Source organism: Melopsittacus undulatus, chromosome 5 (assembly GCF_012275295.1).
Source record: "Melopsittacus undulatus isolate bMelUnd1 chromosome 5, bMelUnd1.mat.Z, whole genome shotgun sequence".
In the NCBI taxonomy this organism is placed as follows: domain Eukaryota; kingdom Metazoa; phylum Chordata; class Aves; order Psittaciformes; family Psittaculidae; genus Melopsittacus; species Melopsittacus undulatus.
The window spans coordinates 5,141,030-5,164,462 of NC_047531.1; the positions used below are offsets into that span (position 1 = coordinate 5,141,030).

Genomic DNA, 23,433 nt, shown 5'->3' on the forward strand with positions numbered 1-23,433 from the left:
GCTATTACTAAGATACTGCTGAAGCTGATAATGTGAGGTCAGGCTTACCTAGGCACAACAGAAATGCTTTTGTCCAAAATTCCAGCTTGTTTGGTGCTGCAAAATTGCACGTCCCTGAGGCAGCAAGGAGGTGTAAGAGAGCTTATGTGTTGTTCGTAATGGGATGCTAGAAGAAGTTGGGCTTGCCCTGTTAGATTTTCTCAGTGGTATATAATGTATTTGCTCCCATAATGTTATCTTCTCTGTCATTTCAAGCAAGTCTGTGCCTCCAACATGAAATTCCTGGTCTATACAAATTCCACATAGCAGCCTTCCAGTATCTGAAGTGGGGCTATAGGGATGCTGAGGAGGGACTATTCATTAGGGACTGTAGTGATAGGACAAGGGGTGATGGGTTCAAACTTAAACAGGGGAAGTTTAGATGGGGTATAAGGAAGAAATTCTTTACTGTTAGGGTGGTGAGGCACTGGAATGGGTTACCCAGGGAGGTTGTGAATGCTCCATCCCTGACAGTGCTCAAGTTGGACACAGCCTTGGGTACCATGGTTTAGTGTGAGGTGTCCCTGCCCATGGGGGGGTTGGAACTGGATGTTCTTCAGGCCTTTCCAACCCAAACCATTCTATGACTCTATATCTGGTTTTTGTCCTAGTTTTGTCTGGCTTCTGTCTGGCAAGCCATGGCCCTAGCTGCTTCTGCCACTAAATATGTGCAGTTCTATGTATCTCTTAGGGGCTGTTGAAGCAGTAGTTGCTTCTTCTGTATCTTAGAGTGGGTTGGAGAAGATACTTGCTCAACAGCGATGAAGGCTGTTTCTCAGGTTGTCTTGTTCTCTTTGCTGATACTTCTGGTGATGGACTAATAGTAGATGGGAAGGGAGGAAGAGATATAGATCTTTCCACTGTAGCAACTTCTCAGTTTCCCTTGGACAGGACAGTTACTAAGATGTATTATTCACCATCCCTGGCAGTGTTCAAGGCCAGGTTGGACAGCACTTAGGACAGCCTGCTCTAGTGGAAGGTGTCCCTGCCTATGGCAGGGGGTTGGAACTGGAGGAGCTTTAAGGCCTCTTCTAACCCAAACCAGTCTGGGATTCTATGATTATACAAAGCTTAAATGGGTTAGAATGGCTTTTCTGATACACTGGATGTTCCCATATTAAAAAGGTAATGCTGTTAATGCTGACAGCTGTCTCTCTTGGTGCTGTCTCTTGAGGTATGGCAGTATTAATGTCCCTGTGATACTTATCACAGAATGGTTTGGGTTATGATAACATAACTCCAAAACACATCTTTATTTTGCATATGACATACATCTGGCCTCACTATATCCTCCCAGACTTATCCAGTGGCTCTTTCTATTGAATCAAGGTGCTTTTCTGCTTAACCATTTGAGCTGTGTGGTTGTCAGCATTGGTAGGTGAATGGCCCATGTGAGATCCTCAGGAGATTGCTGTATAATGCTGTGCACGTATATCTTTATACATGAAATTGTAGTCTATGAATGAGACTCAGTAAGTTGATAGTGATTCAGACAATAGCCAGTGTCTGTCCTTTGCAGACTAGAAGTTCAGTCCAGGACTGCTCTAGGCTGAGGGAGGTGGTTTTAACCACAGCATCCTCTGAGGCCAGTCTTACTGTCTGGTGGTAACAGCAGCAAATGTGCAACAGCTTCTTCATTACTCCAGATAATCAACTGCTGAAACAAATGGATGCTTGCAGATACTCAGCACTCTGAGATGAAGTGGCTGAGGTGTGAACACACATCTCATTAGTGATGGTTAACTAACACAGGAGACCGAAGCGTGATGGTTAAGGAGTGGGTGCAACTCCGGTTCTGCTCTAGATCTTCTGTCCTGCTCCGGGGATAGCAGCTCATGATGGGTAGACACAGCAAGCATGTGGTAACTCCTAAGCTGCTGCAGTTAAATGTGATGGAGCCTGTCTGTCAGAGCTAGAAGTGCCAAACATATGGATTTGGGAAGTGTTATCCTCACATTTTGTTGGGGTTGTGTGTGTACTTGAATTGCTCATTAAACGGCAGTGAACTCCCATCAGGATTTTTCCATTCTCACGTAATAAAACCTGTTGAGTCATTGCCTTATCACAGGATATTCAGGAATTTGCAAAGGTCCATTAATAACAGTAATTGAGCAGTAAGGAAGCCATAGGAGCAGGTAAAGTGTAGTACATTGAGATGAGGTTATAGCTGTAGTACCTTCCATATAGTAGTGAAATCTTGATAACTGACACAGTTGATGTGGCTTTATGGTTTGGGTTTGTGATACTTCATGTTGTTTAAAGCCTGCCATACTAATCATTTCATAATTCAGAATGAATATCTTGTATTCTGTTTGTATAGGTAAGTCATAGAGTCACAGAATGGTTTGGGTTAAAAAGGACCTTAAGATCATCCAGCTCCAACCCCTGCCACAGGCAGGGACACCTTCCACTGGAGCAGCTGCTCCAAGCCCCTGTGTCCAACCTGGCCTTGAACACTGCCAGGGATGGGGCAGCCACAGCTTCTCTGGGCACCCTGTGCCAGCGCCTCAGCACCCTCACAGGGAACAGCTTCTGCCTAAGAGCTCAGCTCAGTCTCCCCTCTCTTGGGCAGGTTCAAGCCATTCCCCTTGGCCTGTCCCTACAGGCCCTTGTCCCAAGCCCCTCTACAGCTTTCCTGCAGCCCCTTTAGGCACTGGAGCTGCTCTGGGGTCTCCCCTTCAGGAGCCTTCTCTTGTCCAGGCTGCCCCAGCCCAGCTCTCTCAGCCTGGCTCCAGAGCAGAGCTGCTCCAGCCCTCGCAGCATCTCCATGGCCTCCTCGGCACTCGCTTCAGTATCTCCATGTCCCTCTTGTGGTGGGTCCCAAGTCACAGTGTTCTGCCTCCCGGCCTGCTTCTCTGATGTGCTGCATGACCATTGTCCCTGTGGTGTCTTCTAGAAACTGAGTGTTGGTTGTCTTGATGGTTCACAGGTTGCTGCTGGAACTGCTGGAGCTGCTCTTTGACAAGTTCAATGCTGTGGCTGCTGCACACTCTGTGGTGCTTGGGCACCTTCAACAAACAGTGGCCTCTCCTTGCAGCCAGTACGATGGTGATATCAAGCTCTATGACATGGTTGATGTGTGGGTGAAGATCCAGGATGTGTTGCAGGTAAGAATCCTTTGGATGGGTACCTTTTCAGCTTTGAAACAGCTTTTGCAACCAGAATACCAGAGAATGCCTGTCACACTCAAGAGTCAGCTATGCTGGAATTTGTCTTCATTTATGGTAAGCAGCCACATTTCTACCAGACTGTTATACTCCAGTGAGCTTGAACATCAGAATATTTCTGTGGCTTCATCCTTATGGTGTATGGAAAGGTTGATCCCTTTTGCCTACCAAGTGATCTCTCAGAAGCTTTCACGCAGTGGCATTGTTGTTCAGTGTTACCTGTCTTATGAAGTGCCACAGCTCTAATCACTTGTCTTCTCTTGTCATTATGGCTTGGTTATAGTCAGCTGAGACACTTGCTGCCAGCATGTTTTCCGGGAAGTCTTTTGTGATTCCTATTTTAAAGTGTAGGATATTAAAGCTGTACCTTGCTTAGGCTTTATTGTGGTACCATGCCTATCACGTGAGCATCTGAGACTCTCTCAAACAGCAGAGCATCTATCACATAGTCTATTCTCTCATTCTTGCTGGGAGGCTACACATGCACATTAGGGGATGTATTTATTTGGGAATTGCCTTTATATATATAGTACACAGATGCAGACCTCATCCACTGTTTGATAGAGGAGATCAAAGAAATGAACCTGGCTTTATTTACAAGAGGTGGCAAGATTTATGATGGTCATTCCACCTTTGGCCTGTTCATGACAAATGCTCCCTGCTACTACTCTAACACAGTTTTTCATTGTCTGGCTCTGGTCTATTTAGCTGTTGCTCTAAAGGCTTGTTTGACCTGCAGTGATATACACAGGGTTTTTGCTTACACAAATAGAGCCCACTGTGTGCATGGTGGGAATTTTGATACTGCTTGGACATGGTAAATGTAAGCTGTGGGCCTTTGATCACATCCACTGTCTGCTTACCTGCTCGTTTGTCTTTCTAGAGCAGTTCTTATCTTTATTAAAGAAACCTTGAGCAGTTTCCTCCATTATAAAGGTTTTCACATCCATTCAACATTGTTCTTGCAAGCACATTTGATGGGGAATGTCCAGCCAAAGGTTAATGGTGGGTTCTCTAAACAGAAGAGTGGTGTAGAACTGAAGCTGTTTGGCCTCAAATCCTTGAAAGATTAAACTTGATGACAGGAGGAAAAGGCTTGGCATGTGGTACCTCCAGCCAGCTTAATGTCATCCATGACATCTAGGAAAACGTGAAGAGCTTTGAGTTCTGCAGATTTTGCTCCAGGAGGACAAAGCTTTGGGAGTAAGATCATATCTAAAGTGAAGCAGAATGGCATGGCTGGGGATTCCCCCTTAGCAGTGAGAGTTCGTGATGGTTTCAGTCCTCATGAGTGGTGAATTTGGGAGTGAGTTATGGCTATTCCAAACCAATGTTGATAAAGCTTCTGTATAGAAACATGTGTGGATGTGCACATGGAGAAGAGTGAATGTGCTTTTTGTGCTGGGGAGAAAACACTTGGTCAAGCTTTCTATAAACTGTGTGCCAGGAAAGGTACAACAACCCACTTGTACAGGTTTCCTTGCTATTGGCCTGACAGCATGGGTATCAGAAGGAGCCAGAAAAGCTTCCAAAGGAGCTTTTATAATGCAGCACTTTAAGATCCCTAATCTCTTGCTGGTTTAAGGTGAGAGATGAGCATTGATGTAGAAAGAATGAGATCTTCCAATTTCTTCCAATCTTGTGGGCTTTTTATGTATTAGTTTCATTGGAGTGGATTAAAATAGGGTTTTTTACCTTACAGTGTGAGAAAACCTTTGATCCCAAGGCTAAATTGTTTCTATCCTCTTTTTCCCACTAAGGATAATTTTTTGAGAGACCTTATACTTGCAGCAGGGAAAGCAGAAAAGTGTTCTAAAGGTGTTATTTAAATCATGCCTGCATTGATAGAGGAGGAAAACTTGGAGGGAAGTGGGTTTGTGGTGAAGTGCCTCAGGGAAATGGTGCAATTCCGTCAGATGCTAATGTATGAAGTTTATTTGTCCTGTCAGAGTGATGTGATGTCGCTCTGCAATTCACATGTACATTGTGCATCTCAGCATGTCAAAGATGTTACAGCAAGATTATCTCTGTAGCCCTGTACAGAAGTAATAATCATAGAATCCCAGACTGGTTTGTGTTGAAAGGGACCTTAAAGTACATCCAGCTCCAACCCCTGCCACAGGCAGGGACACCTTCCATTGGAGCAGCTGCTCCAAGCCCCTGTGTCCAACCTGGCCTTGAGCACTGCCAGGGATGGGGCAGCCACAGCTTCTCTGGGCACCCTGTGCCAGCGCCTCAGCACCCTTATAGTGAATAACAATAATAATAATGTGTACTTCTGATGTGCTGGTGTGGGAAATGTGGGAGCTGTTCCTATAGCTGGATTTGAGAATGCTTCCTGTTAACTGCACCAGCCCTGTGGTGTAGCATTAGCTGAGTGGCACAGTGCTGTGCAATGCTTTGACACAGAGCATGCAGATCTGTAGATAGTTTTGACCTCTGGGAAGGGAAGAATGATCCTGAGCCTGTCAGGAAGAAGACAGCAACCTTTTAGAGTTGGGTACTGGAGTACTAGAAAAGACATTAAGTCCTAAAATCAGTTTGTCAGACTGTTAGAGCAGCCTTGTTGAGGAAAACCCGGTTTGAAGCTATTTACTTGTACAGGAGCCAGCTCAGCCTGGGCTGGTTTTGCTGAACCAACAAGGGATTTGAAACTTGTTTCCATTTTTAATTTGGCATTTGGTGTGTGGAGCTCATTTAGCTCTTCAGGGGAGTTGTGGGTGGAATATCCATCCTTCTGAAGAGCCTCATTACTGTAGGACCAAGTGTTCTGCTGGGGAGAGCTGTGTTACAACAGCACTGAGCAATGTTCTGACATCAGTGTCTGCTTCAGGACAGTGCAGTGAAGGAATAAGGAGCTTTTCTGGCACCATTGCAGCCCAAATGATGAAGGCTTTGCTGTATGAAAGGCAGTGTTGTACATGCTTTGGAAGAGCACAAAGTTTTAGTGCAGCATAGTCTTTCTGTGTTGTTTTACTGGATTAGGCCAGGTCAGATCTCTTGAAGGACTATTCTGTTTCATTAGTGTTGGGGTCCAACAGCTGGTGGACATGCATAGTCAGTGTGAGGGTTCTTCCTTGCTGGTACCTACAGCACAGAAGCTTTAACAGTTCATTCACCTTTTTTTAGCAGTGTCTTTTGGTACCATGATGACGACAGGCATCTGTCCCTGCTCACTAATACTAGTGTTCATTCAGCTTCTTCAGAAGTACCGCCTCTCTAGTGCTAAGATGGTCACCCAGTCAGCTATGGTGTCTTCTGCTGCTGGAGAAAATGCAAAGGCATCTGCGTGTGTGCTCAATATCCTGATATCATAGAATCAGACTGGTTTGGGTTGGAAGGGAGCTTAAAGCTCATCCTGTTCCAACCTCTGCCACAGGCAGGGACCCCTTCCACTGGAGCAGCTGCTCCAAGCCCCTGTGTCCAACCTGGCCTTGAGCACTGCCAGGGATGGGGCAGCCACAGCTTCTCTGGGCATTGTTGCTGTTTGCCTCCAAGGAAGGGACTTTCTGTCCTTTCATAGTGTTAGTATTTGTAGTTGATGGATCTCAATTTCTAAGTGGTCTGCATCTGTTTTCTTGCCTTCGAGGGGGAAAAATCACATGTATGCTCTGAGACATGTATCTTTAGCAGGCTGTCTGCTGGTCTGTCTGCTGAGAAGACACTGACAGTTACTACTTTCCTATTTTGGGGACTTCTGCCTAATGCTTGTGTGTATTTTCCTAAACTGGTGTGATTTAGCAGCCTAAACATTGCTGAAACCATAAGGTAACTGGAGCAAGAGAAACCATAGCCTACTCTGTGCCCACACACTACTGTTCTGCTACTGCAGAGCTGGAGATACCAGGAACTGTTGACTGAGAACCCTTTCTCTTTACATGTGATGCTCCTCTGCCCAGAGGCTGTGACTTGTCCTTTCTTAGAGAGGAATGGCACTTGAGGGCAGGATTTGAGCAGGGAGATGGGAGTATTCTGCAGTACTCAGCCAGGTCTGGTGGCCAGCAGCTTGAGTGATCTTGCAGCAAAGCTGAATTTAAAGCGTATTTCCTATGTCATGCTTCATGTCAACCCTCTAGGAGGGCTGCTTGAGCACTTGGAGATGCGTTTGGTTGCTCTGCTATTGTAAGCTGAGCCACTCTATGGTTTTGTAAGTGAATTAATGGCTAAAAGTACTGGTCCTTAGGTAAATGGGTGAGCAGGGAGTGGAGCTCAGCAATCTCAGTACTCAGTTACTCAATGGAAAAGGTGTAGAGGGTTCAATTCCATGCCAGTCTATGCAGATCTCAGACAGCTCTGCCCTGATGCCATTTCTCCTTCTGCAGCCTGGGATGTTTTCATTCCTCCAGCAGCACTCCTCATTTTCCTGGCAGTCATCTCATTTGTGGCCAAGTGTTCCAGCTGTGTTTCCTGCTTGCTCAGGCCCTTGAACTGTGTCAGGGTTGGCACGGGAGCAAGAGAGAATGCTCTGTGAAGAAGTGAAAGGTTTACCCTGGGAACCGCTGCTTTCATCCGCCAAAGCCGCTCTGTGGAGCAGCACCTCATGGTACCTGCTCCTGCAAAACACAATGTAGTTTTTGCTGTTGCTCTGGGTGGCTCAGCACAGCAGTGAGAGCCATGCAAAACACTGACTAAAACACCTTGTGATGTTGGAGCAGGGTTTACTGTCAGGGTGCTGAGGCACTGGAATGGGTTGCCCAGGGAGGTTGTGAATACTCCATCCCTGGCAGTGTTCAAGGCCAGGTTGGATGAAGCCTTGGGTGATATGGTTTAGTGTGAGGTGTCCCTGCCCATGGCAGGGTTGGAACTGGATGATCTTAAGGTCCTTTCCAACCCTAACTGTTCTATGATTCTATGAGCTCTGAATCTCTCCACCATCGTGATGCTGTCTCACTCTTCAGTTCCGTAAGTGTCCTGCGACAGATGACCAAATCTTTCTTTGAACCTTTGCATTTAAAGAATGAATGAGCTATTTGTGACACACTTCATACTTGTAAAGTAAAATAAGATTCTTGGATGAGAGCTGATAGTGTTAATATGCCATAAATAGAGGTTGAAATGTCAGAGCAATATATGAAATTGCTGTTGCATGTGGGAAGTTCACCAGGTAATATTTTGAACCTAAATTAGTGTTATTTCTCAGACATTCAAGGGTTTTATGGTTGTCCTCAAAATACTGTGCCTGACAGTCTTTCTGTGATTTTTAAATGGTCTTAAGTGTGTGGAACTGATGCCCTTGGGCTCCTGACTGGTTTGTCATATTAATGCTCATCTCTGGTTTAGCTATGGCGATGACGGATGTGAAAGTCATTTGTCTACAACTATTGAAAAATGTAGTTTCAGACAATCTTGGGTGCATGAAGGGAGGAGAGAACATTCTACTGCCCTGTGTGCTGTAGTGTAAGACAAGGGCTGATGGATTCAAACTGAAACAGGGGAAGTTCAGGTTGGAGATAAGGCAGAAGCTGTTCCCTGTGAGGGTGCTGAGGCGCTGGCACAGGGTGCCAAGAGAAGCTGTGGCTGCCCCATCCCTGGCAGTGTTCAACACAAACCAAGAACTTGTCCCTAAGAGCTCATCTCAGTCTCCCCTCTCTTGGGCAGGTTCAAGCCATTCCCCTTGGCCTGTCCCTACAGGCCCTTGTCCAAAGCCCCTCTCCAGCTTTCCTGCAGCCCCTTTAGGCACTGGAGCTGCTCTGGGCTCTCCCCTTCAGGAGCCTTCTCTTGTCCAGGCTGCCCCAGCCCAGCTCTCTCAGCCTGGCTCCAGAGCAGAGCTGCTCCAGCCCTCGCAGCATCTCCATGGCCTCCTCTGCACTCGCTCCAACAGCTCCACGTCCCTCTTGTGCTGCTGCCCCAGAGCTGGATCAGGGCTGCAGGGGGGGTCTCCCCAGAGCACAGCAGAGGGGCAGGATCCCCTCCCTAAGCTGCTGCTCACGCTCTGGGGGTGCAGCCCAGCACACGGGGGGGGGTTCTCAGCTGGGAGCAGAAATTGGTCATGTTGAGGTTCTGAACTTGTGTATTGGGGATGGTGAAAATGATGTTGCTAAAGGTGAAAAATGTGCTAGTATGGAGAGATTCTGTAGCACTGGGATATGTTATGCAGCTGGAAGGGCAAAGGATGAGACAGCAATGGCATACTGTCCTTTTAAAACAACTAATAGAAGTAGAAATGGACAAAATCAATCTCTCTTCTCTTTAACTGGATGATTCTGGCTGGAGTGTGTTTAAAACAAACTCAGTTGCTTTGGTAGCAGGTACGTGGGAGAGGTCCAGAGCTGAGCTTGAATAGAATGTTGTTCTGTTGTCTTTCCCAGGAATGACCCTTGTTGCCTGATCTGAGCTACATAAACATGGTGACATTGGAGGCGTTTGTATGAATACTGTGTTAACAGCTTTTGTTTTGAGAGTAGTTTTCTTCTCGAAGCTGTTGATCCATTGTATTTTATACACACCAGCGCTTCTGCTAAAGTTCAAAGAGATAAAGCCCTGCACAGAAATGAATTGTTTGAAGAGTGTACAGTCACTTGTGCAGTTATTGCAGACGAGGTCACTGAGCTTGTGTTTGGGAGAGTTTGAAGAAGATTAGCACATTTAATGTGTGCAAGGAAAATGTTACCCTCCTCTGTCCATGCTGTAGAGCTTCAAGATGTTCTGTATTTGAAGGGCTCTTCATTTCAGGTGGGTTATGCTTTTAATCCCAGACTGGTTTGTGTTGGAAGGGGCCTTGAAGCTCCTCCAGCTCCAACCCCTGCCACAGGCAGGGGCCCCTTCCACTGGAGCAGCTGCTCCAAGCCCCTGTATCCAACCTGGCCTTGAACACTGCCAGGGATGGGGCAGCCACAGCTTCTCTGGGCACCCTGTGCCAGTGCCTCAGCACCCTCACAGGGAAGAGCTTCTGCCTTAGATCTAACCTATACTTTCCTTATACCTTCACTGTTTAAGTTTGAGCCCATTCCCCCTTGTCCCATCACTATATGTGAGTTATCTTTCACTTTAACCATTTTCCTAGATTCTTGAGTAGTTTTGTTACGTCTGATGTGCTTTTCTTTTTCTGGTTACTATCAGTGTCCACAGCACTTGATTCCTGCTGTCAGCCAGAATTAGGAGCAACTACAAGTAGTTCATGAGCATTTGTAGACATGTTTTATAGGACTATAAACCCATGTCTCTTTTGATGTGCTGAGCTTATTCACACTTAGTCCCTCTGTGCCTGGCTTTAAAGGCAGCGAGTCGTACTCTTACTAGCATCATAAAAACACTGTGAACAGGAAAAGGCCAAATGCTCATCATGGCCTCACGGCAAGACATCTCATCTGACAGCAGTGCAGGAGGGATTCATGCAGGCAAATTCCTGCTAATGTTAGAGACTAGCTGGAATCCAAAGGAAATGTTTGGAAACTGTTTGGCTTAAAAGCCTTTCCGCTCCCGTGCTGTGTGCTTGCTGTGTTTGCTGTGTGTGACATTTACAGCGCTGAGAGGTGGAAGCTTTTTTTTGCTTCCTCTAAAGTTTGCCAGCTCTTGCTTTTTGCTTCCCTGAGATGAAATCTTAACTTTGTTTTGGGGGTGGCTGCTGTTTTCAGGAGTCATTTGTAACATAGGAAACTATAGAAATGCATTATGAAAAATCCCTTCTAAAAGGATTCTCTTTCCATTTTCCTTTTCCTTGTTTTATTGCTCATAGACAGGCATTTTAGCAGGTGAGCTCTTTGCAGAGAACTCCTAGGACCAAGACCTCATGCATGTAGAAGCTCAGCCCTGCTAAGATAGACTGTCATGATTGTATCTCTTGTGTTCAGAATGGGCTGCAAGGATATTAATGACTTCTTTTCCTTCTCGTTCATACTACAAGCTATGCTACTTGCCTCTTATTGCCCTCTGGTCACACACATGCACCCTTTCACACCTCTGCCCCCATCTTTGTTCTTTCTTCCTCTTTCTTCATCACCAGCACACTCTCAGCCCTGATCTAGGACCTGAACAAGAAGAGAAGGTGCAGTGTTTATGGAGGTGCATCTCTGAGGATCTCATACTGTAGATGGGACAACAGCAGCTCCTTATCAGGACTAGGTTGGAGCAACCTGCTCTAGTGGAAAGTATCTCTGTCCATGGCAGGCGGTTGGAACTAAATGAGTGGAAGGTCCCTTCCAACCCAAACCATTCCCTGATCACTTGCAGAGGCAAATGCAAGTCTGTGCACATACACTTGGAAGCTGTTACTGCCACAGCTCTGGACACAAAGGCACCAGTAAGAAATCTGTTCTGTATCACTAATAGAATGCATAAAACATTTAGGGACATGTATTCACAGCGTGCTCCCCATCCTCAAAGTGACTTTGTCATCTGATCTCACCAGGGTGATGCCATTCTGCATTTTACATGTGGGGGACCAAGTGTTTGAGTGAAACAGAAAGGTTTGGGAGTATTTCTGTTAGTTCTAGTGTGCCTGGTTTGATAGTGTAGAAGGAGGGAGTACATTGTGTGGTTTTTGTTGGTTTTAGTAAGAGTTTTTAGGATTTCTTTGTTTCTTTTGATATTACGGATGCTCTGCACCACTTAGAACATGAATACACGAAGCACCCAACCAAACTTGGAGATGGCTGCGATGGTGATCTGCAAGCTTTGATATTCTGTTTATCTTGTACTTTATCATGGTTGCACTGACCAGCTGCCTTCTGAAGGGGTTTTATTTAGGAAGGCTGCAGATAGCTTTCAGTGATTTTTGAGTTATGTCATTGGGTTTCTATACGTGTGTTTCAACAGGTAGTGCCAGCTCTGGTTGTAGATAACAAAGACTTGGACTGTGGTTCTCAAGGGTAGGTAAATGACTGGCAAGGCATTGTAAGGAAGCATTTAAGCCCATAATCAGCCTTTGTTATGTTTTCCTTTATTACTTTGCATTTATTGTGTGCCTCAAGCAATTCCTGCTGCACCAGCTTTTACCAAGTTCTGCCCAAAGCACTCGGTTACAAGAGACTGTTCTCTGGCTATATATATAGCGCAAATGTGTATGTACAAACCACCAGCAAGTGGCTGATGATTCACTGGTGATCTTTGGAGTGAGAGAGGCTGAAGAGCTCGAAGCCTGTGTTCTTTGCAGGAAATGACAAACTCCCATCTCTCATTGAGAACAAACAACCCTTCTCCACCCCCAAATCCTTCTGTTCCTGCTCAGCAGTGTTCTGGTAATGGCCTCATAAGTCAGCATTTTGTGACATCTAAACATCAATCTGAAATATAGAGCTCAAAATCCCTATTGACTTGTCAGGAATGAAGTTGAGAGAAGCTTTCTCTACACTGGTGCCTGAAATGCAAAATGTGAATTGAGCTTCATACCTCTGTTCTGTCTTGCTTGCTTGGTGGGAGGTGCTGATGTGGTGTGCTTCAACAGGGCCCATATGACACGGACAGGCTTGGAAATGGGCTGATTTTAATTTCTCCATTAGAAATGTTCTGATTTCATTCGTTGTTTAACTGAACAAAAATGGCACTTTCAAAAATCTTCAACTATCATAATTTAATTTTGCTTAATGTAGTTAATCTAATTTTATTTTTTGTTGGTTTTATATGCGCTGGAGGCTTACAAATCACAGAACCCCAGCCTGGTTTGTGTTGGAAGGGACCTTAAAGCTCCTCCAGCTCCAACCCCTGCCACAGGCAGGGACACCTTCCACTGGAGCAGCTGCTCCAAGCCCCTGTGTCCAACCTGGCCTTGAGCACTGCCAGGGATGGGGCAGCCACAGCTTCTCTGGGCACCCTGTGCCAGCGCCTCAGCACCCTCACAGGGAACAGCTTCTGCCTAAGAGCTCAGCTCAGTCTCCCCTCTCTTGGGCAGGTTCAAGCCATTCCCCTTGGCCTGTCCCTACAGGCCCTTGTCCCAAGCCCCTCTCCAGGTTTCCTGCAGCCCCTTTAAGCACTGGAGCTGCTCTGGGGTCTCCCCTTCAGGAGCCTTCTCTTGTCCAGGCTGCCCCAGCCCAGCTCTCTCAGCCTGGCTCCAGAGCAGAGCTGCTCCAGCCCTCGCAGCATCTCCATGGCCTCCTCTGCACTTGCTCCAACAGCTCCACGTCCCTCTTGTGCTGCTGCCCCAGAGCTGGATCAGGGCTGCAGGGGGGGGTCTCTCCAGAGCACAGCAGAGGGGCAGGATCCCCTCCCTGAGCTGCTGCTCACACTCCTGTTCTTTGAACATATGTCCTCAGCCCAGCCCTATATATATAACTTCAAATATTGCTATGTTGGTGACCCACTTGAATAACAGGGAAGACCCATATCTATCAACATACAGAATATATGTGCACTAATATCAGCTCTGTTTATTCCAGAATCCACTTGTTCACTGTTGCTTGTAAGCAAATGACTGGAAAAGACTGTGTCCATGCTAGGAACCATGGAAACCCATTTTCACCTGAGAAAAGGGGGAGATGAGGGAATTAGTTAATTAAATGTGGCCTGTATGCAGTCATTCTACTCTTCGCGTGTAATTAAAAAGCCTTGTAAAGCTCTTTGGGGTCTTCATTTACTGGAAAAGGCCTAAGAAACGTGTGAATTTGGGTGTACTTTGGGTGAAGCTGTGAGCTGGAAACTGATTACAATACTAATAAAATGTGTTGCATTGTTAATTCCTTCTTTCCAGTCATAAAAGCTGCACTCCCTCTGCTTTGCATTTGCTTGACAAAGCATCAAAGAGCAGCTCTAGGAGAGGAGAATGAAAAATAGACGTGTGCTGAGCTGTGGTTTTGAGTGATGTGGTTCTGGTGCTTTGATTTACTGCAGTGTTGCCTTTTGGTTTTAGTATTGCACTGCCTTGTAGTGTCACCACACGCTTTTTACCATGGTTTGTGCATGAAATATTGTTTCCCAAAGGTTTTCTGGTGGAGAACTTGGTGCTGGGTACCCACTATTCCCAATGCAGTAGTGGCTGAGGGGGCTCTGGAAAGTGTTATAAAAGTAAGCCTGAACCTGTGACCAACTCTGCTTGTTTTCCTGTAGTTTTTGCTGAGCCATCCTGCGTATTTCAGTGATGGATGTGGTTTTCCAAAGGAGCCAAAGGCATTTAGGATCTAGCTGCCATGGCAATCCAGTGGGAATGGGGCAGCTAATTACTTTAGATCCCTTTGAAAATCCCACATCTAATTTTGCATTATGAGAAGGTGATTTTAAAGGGGGGTGAACCTCCAACAAAAATAACACTTTGTGTAACTTTTCCTCTGTTTTAGTAGACAGGGGAACTGCTTTGCTTTGCTGATGGCCTCATCTCTTGTGTTGAACCTCCTTTGGAAGAGGCTCGGCGCAGGAGATGGGATGGAAAGGTGGAGGACAAAGTGTGGTCTCTCTGTCGAGGGCTGACCTATGGCCTTGTGCAATCCCTGAGATGGAAATGTGACCAGGAATGTTGTCTGCCTCTTGGTAGATTCATTTCAATTGCACAAAGGTTAATAATGTCATTAATTCTCTCTCCTAGGCTTATGCAATTGGAAGATGCTGCATATGACAGGGAGAATAAGGCAAAGCAGTTACACCTCCCAGTGGGTCAGTAAATAAATAAATCAAAGTGGTCCCTTAAGCATAATATCAAGAATCTTTCCCTTTTGACTCACAAAGGACAGTGATATAAACCAGTAGATTTACACATGATGAGCCAGGACACAATAAAAGGGTGATCTCACTTTATTACAGTGATTTGGTGCTATGTTCCCTTGCTGTTTAACCAGTGCATCACATGCTCTGTTAGAAAAGCTGTGTTTCCCAGCCCCGTTACCTGCCAGAGTGATAAATGATGGTGCATTTGAATTGTTCTCTCTAACCTCTCGTGATAATTTGCCTTATTTCACAATGGTGTCGTTCCTTTAGAGCACATCTTGGGCCTAATGTGGACAAATTAAGACATTGCCAAAGATGTGTGGATGTGACAGGAGTGGGTGGAGAGTGTTCTGAAAGCTTCTGTAATCTCTCAGTGGAAGTGATGCTCGTATCTCCCCGTTAATATGCACAGATCCTTGTGTTTGAGTAGAGATTAAAGCCAGTGATGTCCTTCGGTTTGTCTGCAGTGGGGTATCAAACACACTTCAGCTACTGCAGTTTCAGCCATAGAAAGCAATAGTGTGTGTGTTTGTATCTGTATGTTCTTAAAACAATGTTGTTTGTAGGTCTTTAGTACTGTGTAAGACAAGCAGTTGCAGGGGTTGTTTTTCAGTTTTGCTCCACTTTCACTCTGTAAGCTTCAGCTTCCTTCTGTATTGTGATTGCTGTTGGATAACCTTTTGTACAGGATGCGTTTTCTTTCCAGTGGGACTTATTTTAAGATGCCCTATTTCTGAGGCATCACTTTTTCGTGTCCTGCATCCATTCAGTGCTTAACATCTTCTGCTTGGGCTATTAGAAAATACATGGTTGATCATCATAGAATGCTTTGTGTTGAAGGGACCTTAAAGCTCATCTATTTCCAGCCCTCTGGCACAGGCATGGACACCTTCCACTGGAGCAGCTGCTCCAAGCCCCTGTGTCCAACCTGGCCTTGAACACTGCCAGGGATGGGGCAGCCACAGCTTCTCTGGGCACCCTGTGCCAGCACCTCAGCACCCTCACAGGGAACAGCTTCTGCCTAAGAGCTCAGCTCAGTCTCCCCTCTCTTGGGCAGGTTCAAGCCATTCCCCTTGGCCTGTCCCTACAGGCCCTTGTCCCAAGCCCCTCTCCAGCTTTCCTGCAGCCCCTTTAGGCACTGGAGCTGCTCTGGGGTCTCCCCTTCAGGAGCCTTCTCTTGTCCAGGCTGCCCCAGCCCAGCTCTCTCAGCCTGGCTCCAGAGCAGAGCTGCTCCAGCCCTCGCAGCATCTCCATGGCCTCCTCTGGATTTACTTCAGTAGCTCCACATCCTTCCTGCACTTTTGCCTTCACACTCAGGAATTCCAAACAAGGATTCCAGGATTAAGTTGTGGAAGTAATTTTTGGAGCATGGTTAGGTTTTTATTCTGCTTTTGGTGTGGGGATAGGCCAGGGCCCTGGAAAACTGCATTGTGTTCTAAATTTGAACATCCAATTTAGATTTGTAGTGGGAAGTGCTATTGGACGACAGAGAATTCCATCACTAACTTGATGCATGGTGTGGCTCAAGACAGGATTGGCAATACCAGGAACTAGCTATTACTTGAAGTAGAACCACAATTCTCTTTATACTTACACCAATTATTGTGATTTTCAAATCTTAGTATCTCAGAGTTATTGGGAAGGATGAATCAAGCCTCTGCATCTCTGTGCAACAGGTACTTTAATGCGTCTGAATAGGTAGATCAGAAGATGTAATGTCTAGAAGTCTGGCTTCTCTTAATGGCAACCTGTGTGAGGTTGCAGGTGGTATCAAGCAGGTTGGTACTTGGTCCTTGCATTCCCAAATCCCTCTTTCTTTTCTTAGCATTGATTCTGTCAGCATCGTGTTCTTTGGTTTAATATTCTTCAGAGGCTGAGTTCCTTTGTTACTTGTGTTTCATATCTCTTGCTATGCCTGTGTATTCCCTTCACTTTATCTCTCCCGTGCTTTCTGAAAACGAGCTAGATGTTAATCTGAATTCTTGCATCGACAGGCTTAAATGCAGCCTGTAGTCAAACACCAGGGCAGCAAAATGATTTCCTCATTCTCACAGTCCACCTAAAGAGTTATTGACACTCTCTGCAAAGTCACTGGAATGAAAATCCAAACATCAAACACCCCAGTGAAGGGATTCTGCAGGTGCAGATGAGCATGAGATTATGAGATTTATCTCCAAGGTCACAAAGATGTGTTCTGCCTTTTGAGAAGTCTTTATTGTGATGTTGAGTGGGCTCATTGTGTGCTGTAACTGGTGCTACACCTTTCTTCTGTGTTTAGCTAGAGCCTTGTATTGTCTGGTAGCACCTTTTTAAGGCCAAAGGTTTGGGTTGAAGGTTTTGTTAAACATTCTTTTCTGTTGCATTTAGCTTTGCTGTGAGCTCTATAATTAACAGTCTCCCTAAAGATCAAGTTAAAGGTTCACATATTAATTGATGGTATAGGAACAGTTTCCTGCACATGTTATAATAGCTCTTCATGGTCTGTGTAGGATCCCTGTGTGATTTATTAGGGATGTGTTCTTTTGGATGTGTAATGTTGTGCTGTGTTAATGATCCTGACATATGTTGGCTTCGTTCTGAAAGGATGTGTGGAAGGAGTGGGGATCCTTTAAACATCTCACAGTGGCAGCCCTTTCATAGTTGGATCTCAGTGTCTATGCTACAGGGATAAGTGCTGGAGAACAAGATTACTATAGTGACTAATGCCTTAAGGGTGTAGCAATAGAGGTAAGTTTAGGGGAAATGTATCAACTTGGGATTTTTTCTGGCTGCCGAACAGATTGGTACATGGCTTTTGTGGCCTCAGCTGAAGACAGAGCAGTACCTTTAATGAGGAAAAACCCACACAAGCTCAGTTTTCAAAGGATCTAAAAGTAAAGATGCATCAAATGGCCCCTATCACACCAGCTGCTTTCCAGGATAAAGATTCCAGAGCAGTTTCACGTATTGGTCAGTCTGTTTGCTCAATATAATCCCAATACATGAATACTCAACTCCTGTATCTGCATCCCAGGCTGCTGTATGGACACAATGTAGAGCTTGGGGTAGACTGCTGAAGTTATGCGCAAGCATGTGTGTGTTTGGCAAGGGAAGAACAAGGGAGTGGGTGATATGTAAGTGGATTTTTTGTGCTTTTCCTCTCAGAATAACCTCTTTAGTGCTGAATGGTTTAATCAGATGCATATATATATATAGGAGAGTACTGTTTGCAACTCCTCCAACTCAATGCAGAGGTAATGTAATAGTACTACTATTATAATTCCAGTTTGGTGAACCTCTCCCTAGTGAAATGAGAATGGAGAAGCAAACTTTTTTCCAAAAGGTGATGGAAAATGTTTGCTATCTTGTGGACAAAATAATCTTTTGAAGGGTTCCTCAGCTTCTCTGCTTTCCAGTTCCTTTCTGTATTGAACAGGGCTCTTTCAGACCCTAAGCTTTCCTGTCATCATGCATTCATAGCAGCCTTCCAGTATCTGAAGGGGGCTACAAGGATGCTGGACAGGGACTCTTCATCAGGGACTGGAGTGATATAACAAGGGGTGATGGGTTCAAACCAAAACAGGGGAGATTTAGGTTGGAGATAAGGCAGAAGCTGTTCCCTGTGAGGGTGCTGAGGCGCTGGCACAGGGTGCCCAGAGAAGCTGTGGCTGCCCCATCCCTGGCAGTGTTCAAGGCCAGGTTGGACAGTCCCTTGGGTGAGATGGTCTAGGGTGAGCCATCCCTGCCTATGGGAATGAGATATCTTAAGGTCCTTTCCAACCCTAACTAGTCTATGATCCATGCATTGCAGACACTGAAAATATCTTCATCTCTTCACTATAGTCCTGTTTAAGATACTGGGAAGATAAAACTTATTGAAGGTGTGTAGAGTATTTAAAATACCTTTAAAACCACAGAATTGGAGCTGACTTTCTTGTGTGCTGTATCTGCTTGGAAAGGCCCTACATAGGATTAAAGGAGCTGTAGTCAAGGCCAGGTTGGATGAAGCCTTGGGTGACATGGTTTAGTGTGAGGTGTCCCTGCCCATGGCAGGGGGGTTGGAACTGGGTGATCTTAAGGTCTTTTCCAACCCTGACTATTCTATGATTCTATAATTATGACAAGCTGACAATGGTTGCAGGGATTGTTGCCTCTTCTGAGCCTCAAAATGCCAAATTCAGAGGGGTTTGGGGAATTGTATCTGTGTAGCAGTAGGAAAGAGATAAAAAAGCAATGACTAGCCTATCCAAGGGGAAAGAATGGTCATTTTGGGGTGAATGAGAACTTTCATAGATGTATTTGAGTTTGTAGTTGTCCTTTTGTTGCCTCATTCAACACTGTGATAGTTATGTTAAAATATGATCAGTCCCAGCAGCTCAGTAAGATCCTGATGGCAGTGGTATTTATGCACCTGCTTAATTTGGCTTTACAAGTGAGGGCCAGCACGCCTGCCTGTGAGAGTTTACTGCAGTGATGTGCTGGCTCAGCAGAATAAAGCTGACTTGGTGTGTTCTTAATGAGTCTGAAATGATTCCCACCAAGTATTTGCTGAACCTCAGCTTATTTTTGCAATCTTGAAAATGGTTCATTAAGTGATGGGAGCCTGACCATCCCTTCGGAGAGAAGAAGTTAACTCCAAATTACAGTTCCTCTTAAACAGAGCTGACTTTCCCAAGTGGCCCCATGTAGTTGCATTTGTTTTAAAGGAGCCTTTGGATTTAGAATGATAGAATCCCAGACTAGTTTGGGTTGGAAAGGACCTTAAGAGGTTGTTCTGCATTGTTTAGCTTGCTTCTTTCCTTCATTTCCCCAATCCTATCTTCCCTAAACTTACTGTTCTGGTCCTTCCTTACCTGCTGCATTACTCTCTGGAACACTTCCTATTGATTTTATGTGCTGGTGATGATTTCCTCTTGTGCACACAGTAGCGAAGAACTGCAGATGAGTTGGTCAGAGAAGATTTGGTGCTTCCTAAGATCTAGAGGACCATTTAAAATCTTTTTGGTAACCTGGTAGGAAGAGGTTTGATGTTCTTGGTTAGTGAATTCTTTAAGGTCACTTGGCTTATCACTGTCTCGTTGCTTTCAGCACAGCATGAAAAGCAGGTTTCTTTTTGCTGAGGAAGAAGAATTCTGCTGGATTCAATGTAACATTCCATTTTGGGGGTCCTCTGCAAACCACTTACTGAAACAACAACAGCAAAAGGATCACTTTAGCCATTGTCTGCTCAGCAATTATCTTCCTGTGCAGACTTTAAGGGAAAAGGAATGTTTTGAGGTTGAGGGAGAGTTCTTTGCGGATATTGACCTGCACGTTCTGGGTTGCAGAGATAAGTGATTAATCCCTGTGCCATAATCTGTCAGAATTTGAATGGCTTCTTGTTTAACATTTCATTCCTAGGTTAAAATTAATAGTTTAGAAATGAATCTGTTACTCTCTGATGTTTGTACTGATACTGCAGCAGTTGGGAACAGGCTTTGAGGATGCTGCTGGATTACTGTTTGAGATTTGCATGGATGGGGAGATCAGTGTTGTCAGTGAGGTCCTGATCTACAGTGTGCTGAGTGCTTTGGCCTTAATCCAGAAAAGCAATTAGATGTAGGGTGTGATTGGGACCATTCACATAGTTCACGTGTGTGTGCGCTTAAGTGCTTTGCTGGCTTATGGCCAGAGTGCCCAGCACCTTGCAAGAGGAAGACAATATCTATAAAATATACTACAGTAGAACCTTTTCCATGGAATAATATAGTCCCAGAGTAGTTTGTGTTGAAGGGATCTGGAAGCTCCTCCAGTTCCAACCCCTGCCATGGACAGGGACACCTTCCACTGGAGCAGCTGCTCCAAGCCCCTGTGTCCAACCTGGCCTTGAACACTGCCAGGGATGGGGCAGCCACAGCTTCTCTGGGCACCCTGTGCCAGCGCCTCAGCACCCTCACAGGGAACAACTTCTGCCTTATCTCCAACCTGAACTTCCGCTTTTTCACTTTGAACCCATCACCCCTTGTTCTATCACTACAGTCCCTGATGAAGAGCCCCTCTCCAGCATCCTTGTAGGAGCCCTTCATATAGGCAGTGAAGAGCCCAGGTTGATCTATAGTAACAACTAAAGTAAGTACTCAAATGGAAGAACTTCGTGGAAGAAGTAAAAAGTTGATGGCTTTCCTTTTTGGTGTCTTATTTTTTCTCAAATGCAGTGAGATTCTCCATAGTAGTTGGCTCTCCCCCGAAAAAGGGAAGACCTTTTAAGCCTACAGTTTAGTCAGCATCCATGCCATTGATGTTTAAGGCGTTTCAGGAGTACTTGGCTTAAAAAGCTCACTTGGAGCATAGTCAGTTGGATTAAACTGGAACATTTTGCAGAGAACTTGCTACAGAAGGTGAGTAGCAGCTAAAGAAGACATGAAGCATCTTCTTTCTGATACCATCTAAGCCAACTCAGTGACCTGACAGATTAAGGACACTGAGTAAAGGGTATTTTTTGCGTATTATTTTATAGAGAGCACAAGTGTGGGTTTTTTTCTTAGAGAAGAAGATGAGTAATGGGCCCTTTCAGCATGCACAAAAGTGTCATCTTAAAGATAGTAGGGCAGTGACAAAGAAAACACTGCGTTCCAACGTTTTCTCTCTATCTTTATAAATGAAACTGTCTAAAGCATGTGATGGCTCCTCACTCAGAGGTGGGAGAATGGGAGATTATGTGGCTGCGCCTCATTGTTGTTAATTCATAAGGGTCTTTTTTCTTCCCCATCTGAAAATTGGGTGGTGATAGATGTCAAATATTTGCCTTGAGTGGGAAAGTCAATATTGGCGATCTAACTGTGCCCATCGGGGAGCAAATCGCTTGCAAACAACAACAGTACCACAGTGAAATTACACAGGAATTAAAGCGGAAGCAGCCAAATGAAAAATAGATCCCAAATCAAGTGAAAACCCCAAGTTAAATAAAAACGAGGCGGTTGGATTCCCTTGCGAGGAAGAAAACCAAATGATAGAGCGTGTTCGGCAAAGGTGGCGGAATGACAAATGTCAGTGGGAATCTGGAAAGCTGTTTGCAGACTGTGCAGGGAAGACAGACTTTTAGTAGGAGGTGGAGGAACATGCCTTTATTTAAAGAATTCCTCTGTCTAGTGACATAAAAATGCAGAGGATAAGGATCATATATAGGGGCAAAATACTACACTGAAAATGGAGGTGTGTATGCCTGGAGAAGAGAAGCTGCGTGGAGACCTCAGCAGCCTTCCAGTATCTGAAGGGGGCCTACAGGGATGCTGGAGAGGGACTGTTCATTAAGGACTGTAGTGATAGGACAAGGGGTAATGGGTTCAAACTTAAACAGGGGAGGTTTAGATTGGATATAAGGAAGAAATTCTTTACTATAAGGGTGGTGAGACACTGGAATGGGTTGCCCAGGGAGGCTGTGAATGCTCCATCCCTGGCAGTGTTCAAGGCCAGGTTGGATGAAGCCTTGGGTGCCATGGTTTAGTGTGAGGTGTCCCTGCCCATGGCAGGGGGGTTGGAACTGAATGATCTTAAGGTCCTTTCCAACCCAAACCATTCTGTGATTCTATGATTCTATATTAGTTTGTGGATGAAGGAGTCGAGATGGAGAGGAATTCTTTAATTCACACAGATCAGAGACCAGCACTTAGGAAAATAGTGGTGGCTGCCACCCTCCATTCCTGATGTTCTTGTTGGGTGGGTGAAAGACTTGATGGACACCTTGTCCTTGACTGCTGCTTGTAATGGCCGGTTCAAGAGCCCATGGGAGGAGGGAAGTGGTTTTTAGGTTAAATCTTGGATTGCTGTTTGACATAATGTACCAGGGCTGGTTCAAAAGGAGTAATTTGAGCTGCCTCCTCCTAGTGCCTGCAGTATAATTATGTTAAACAGCCCCAGGAGCAGCCTGAGTATCAAATAATAAAATGGATAGGAAAGGAGATGAAATAAAAGCTAAATTACCAAGTCCTAAACAGGCAAAGGAAGCAGAACTCTTCCTTGGCTGTTAGTTTCCAGTTGTCCAGCGTTGGAATTCTGCTCCTTTGAAGAGGGATGCAAATGGCAAGCACAGAACCAGGCTGCCAAGGTTGGAGGTGTGTTTATTTGGTGTAAATAACTTACAAGCTCTAGGAAAGCCAATAAACTGAAACATTTTTAGAGGAGGCAGTAGGAGAGAAGTGATGATGAGCTGTTGTGGGGTTTAGGGATCAGATATGTTCGATGTAAATTTAGACTGTTGAAAGCAAGACACCTGCAGAAGACACCAGTTGAATTGTACAAGATTATGTGTTAAAAAAGGGAAACATTATGGGAAAGCTAAAGGATTTCTTTGAAAACAGTCTTTAGTTTGAGAGTGTAGGCAAGGAAGCCACCCAGAAACTCTTCTCTTCTGATAATAGCACTGGAACACGTTGCCCAGGGGGTTGTGGAGTCTCCTACGTTGGAGGTATTCAAGGCCCGCCTGGACAAGTTCCTGTGTGATGTACTCTAGGTTACCCTGCTCTTGCAGGGGGGTTGGACTAGATGATCTTTCCTTGTCCCTTCCAACCCTTGGGATTCTGGGATTCTGTGTAATGACCTCACCATGGCAGACACTTCAGACAGAGCTTACATTTTGTGATTCACGTAGAATCCCAGCCTGGTTTGTGTTGGAAGGGAGCTTAAAGCTCATCCAGGTCCAACC

At 45.2% G+C, this 23,433-nt stretch overlaps 1 protein-coding gene across 2 annotated transcripts in view; it reads left to right on the top strand.

Moving 5' to 3' along the window:
- The window catches only part of EXOC4 (exocyst complex component 4), a 380,270-nt gene that overhangs the window by 63,765 nt on the left and 293,072 nt on the right, over nt 1–23,433 (top strand). For both annotated transcript variants that reach the window (XM_034063300.1, XM_034063301.1), the window contains exon 7: nt 2,969–3,146. In XM_034063300.1, the coding sequence (XP_033919191.1) occupies nt 2,969–3,146 (178 nt within the window). The remainder of the gene's footprint in view (nt 1–2,968; nt 3,147–23,433) is intronic.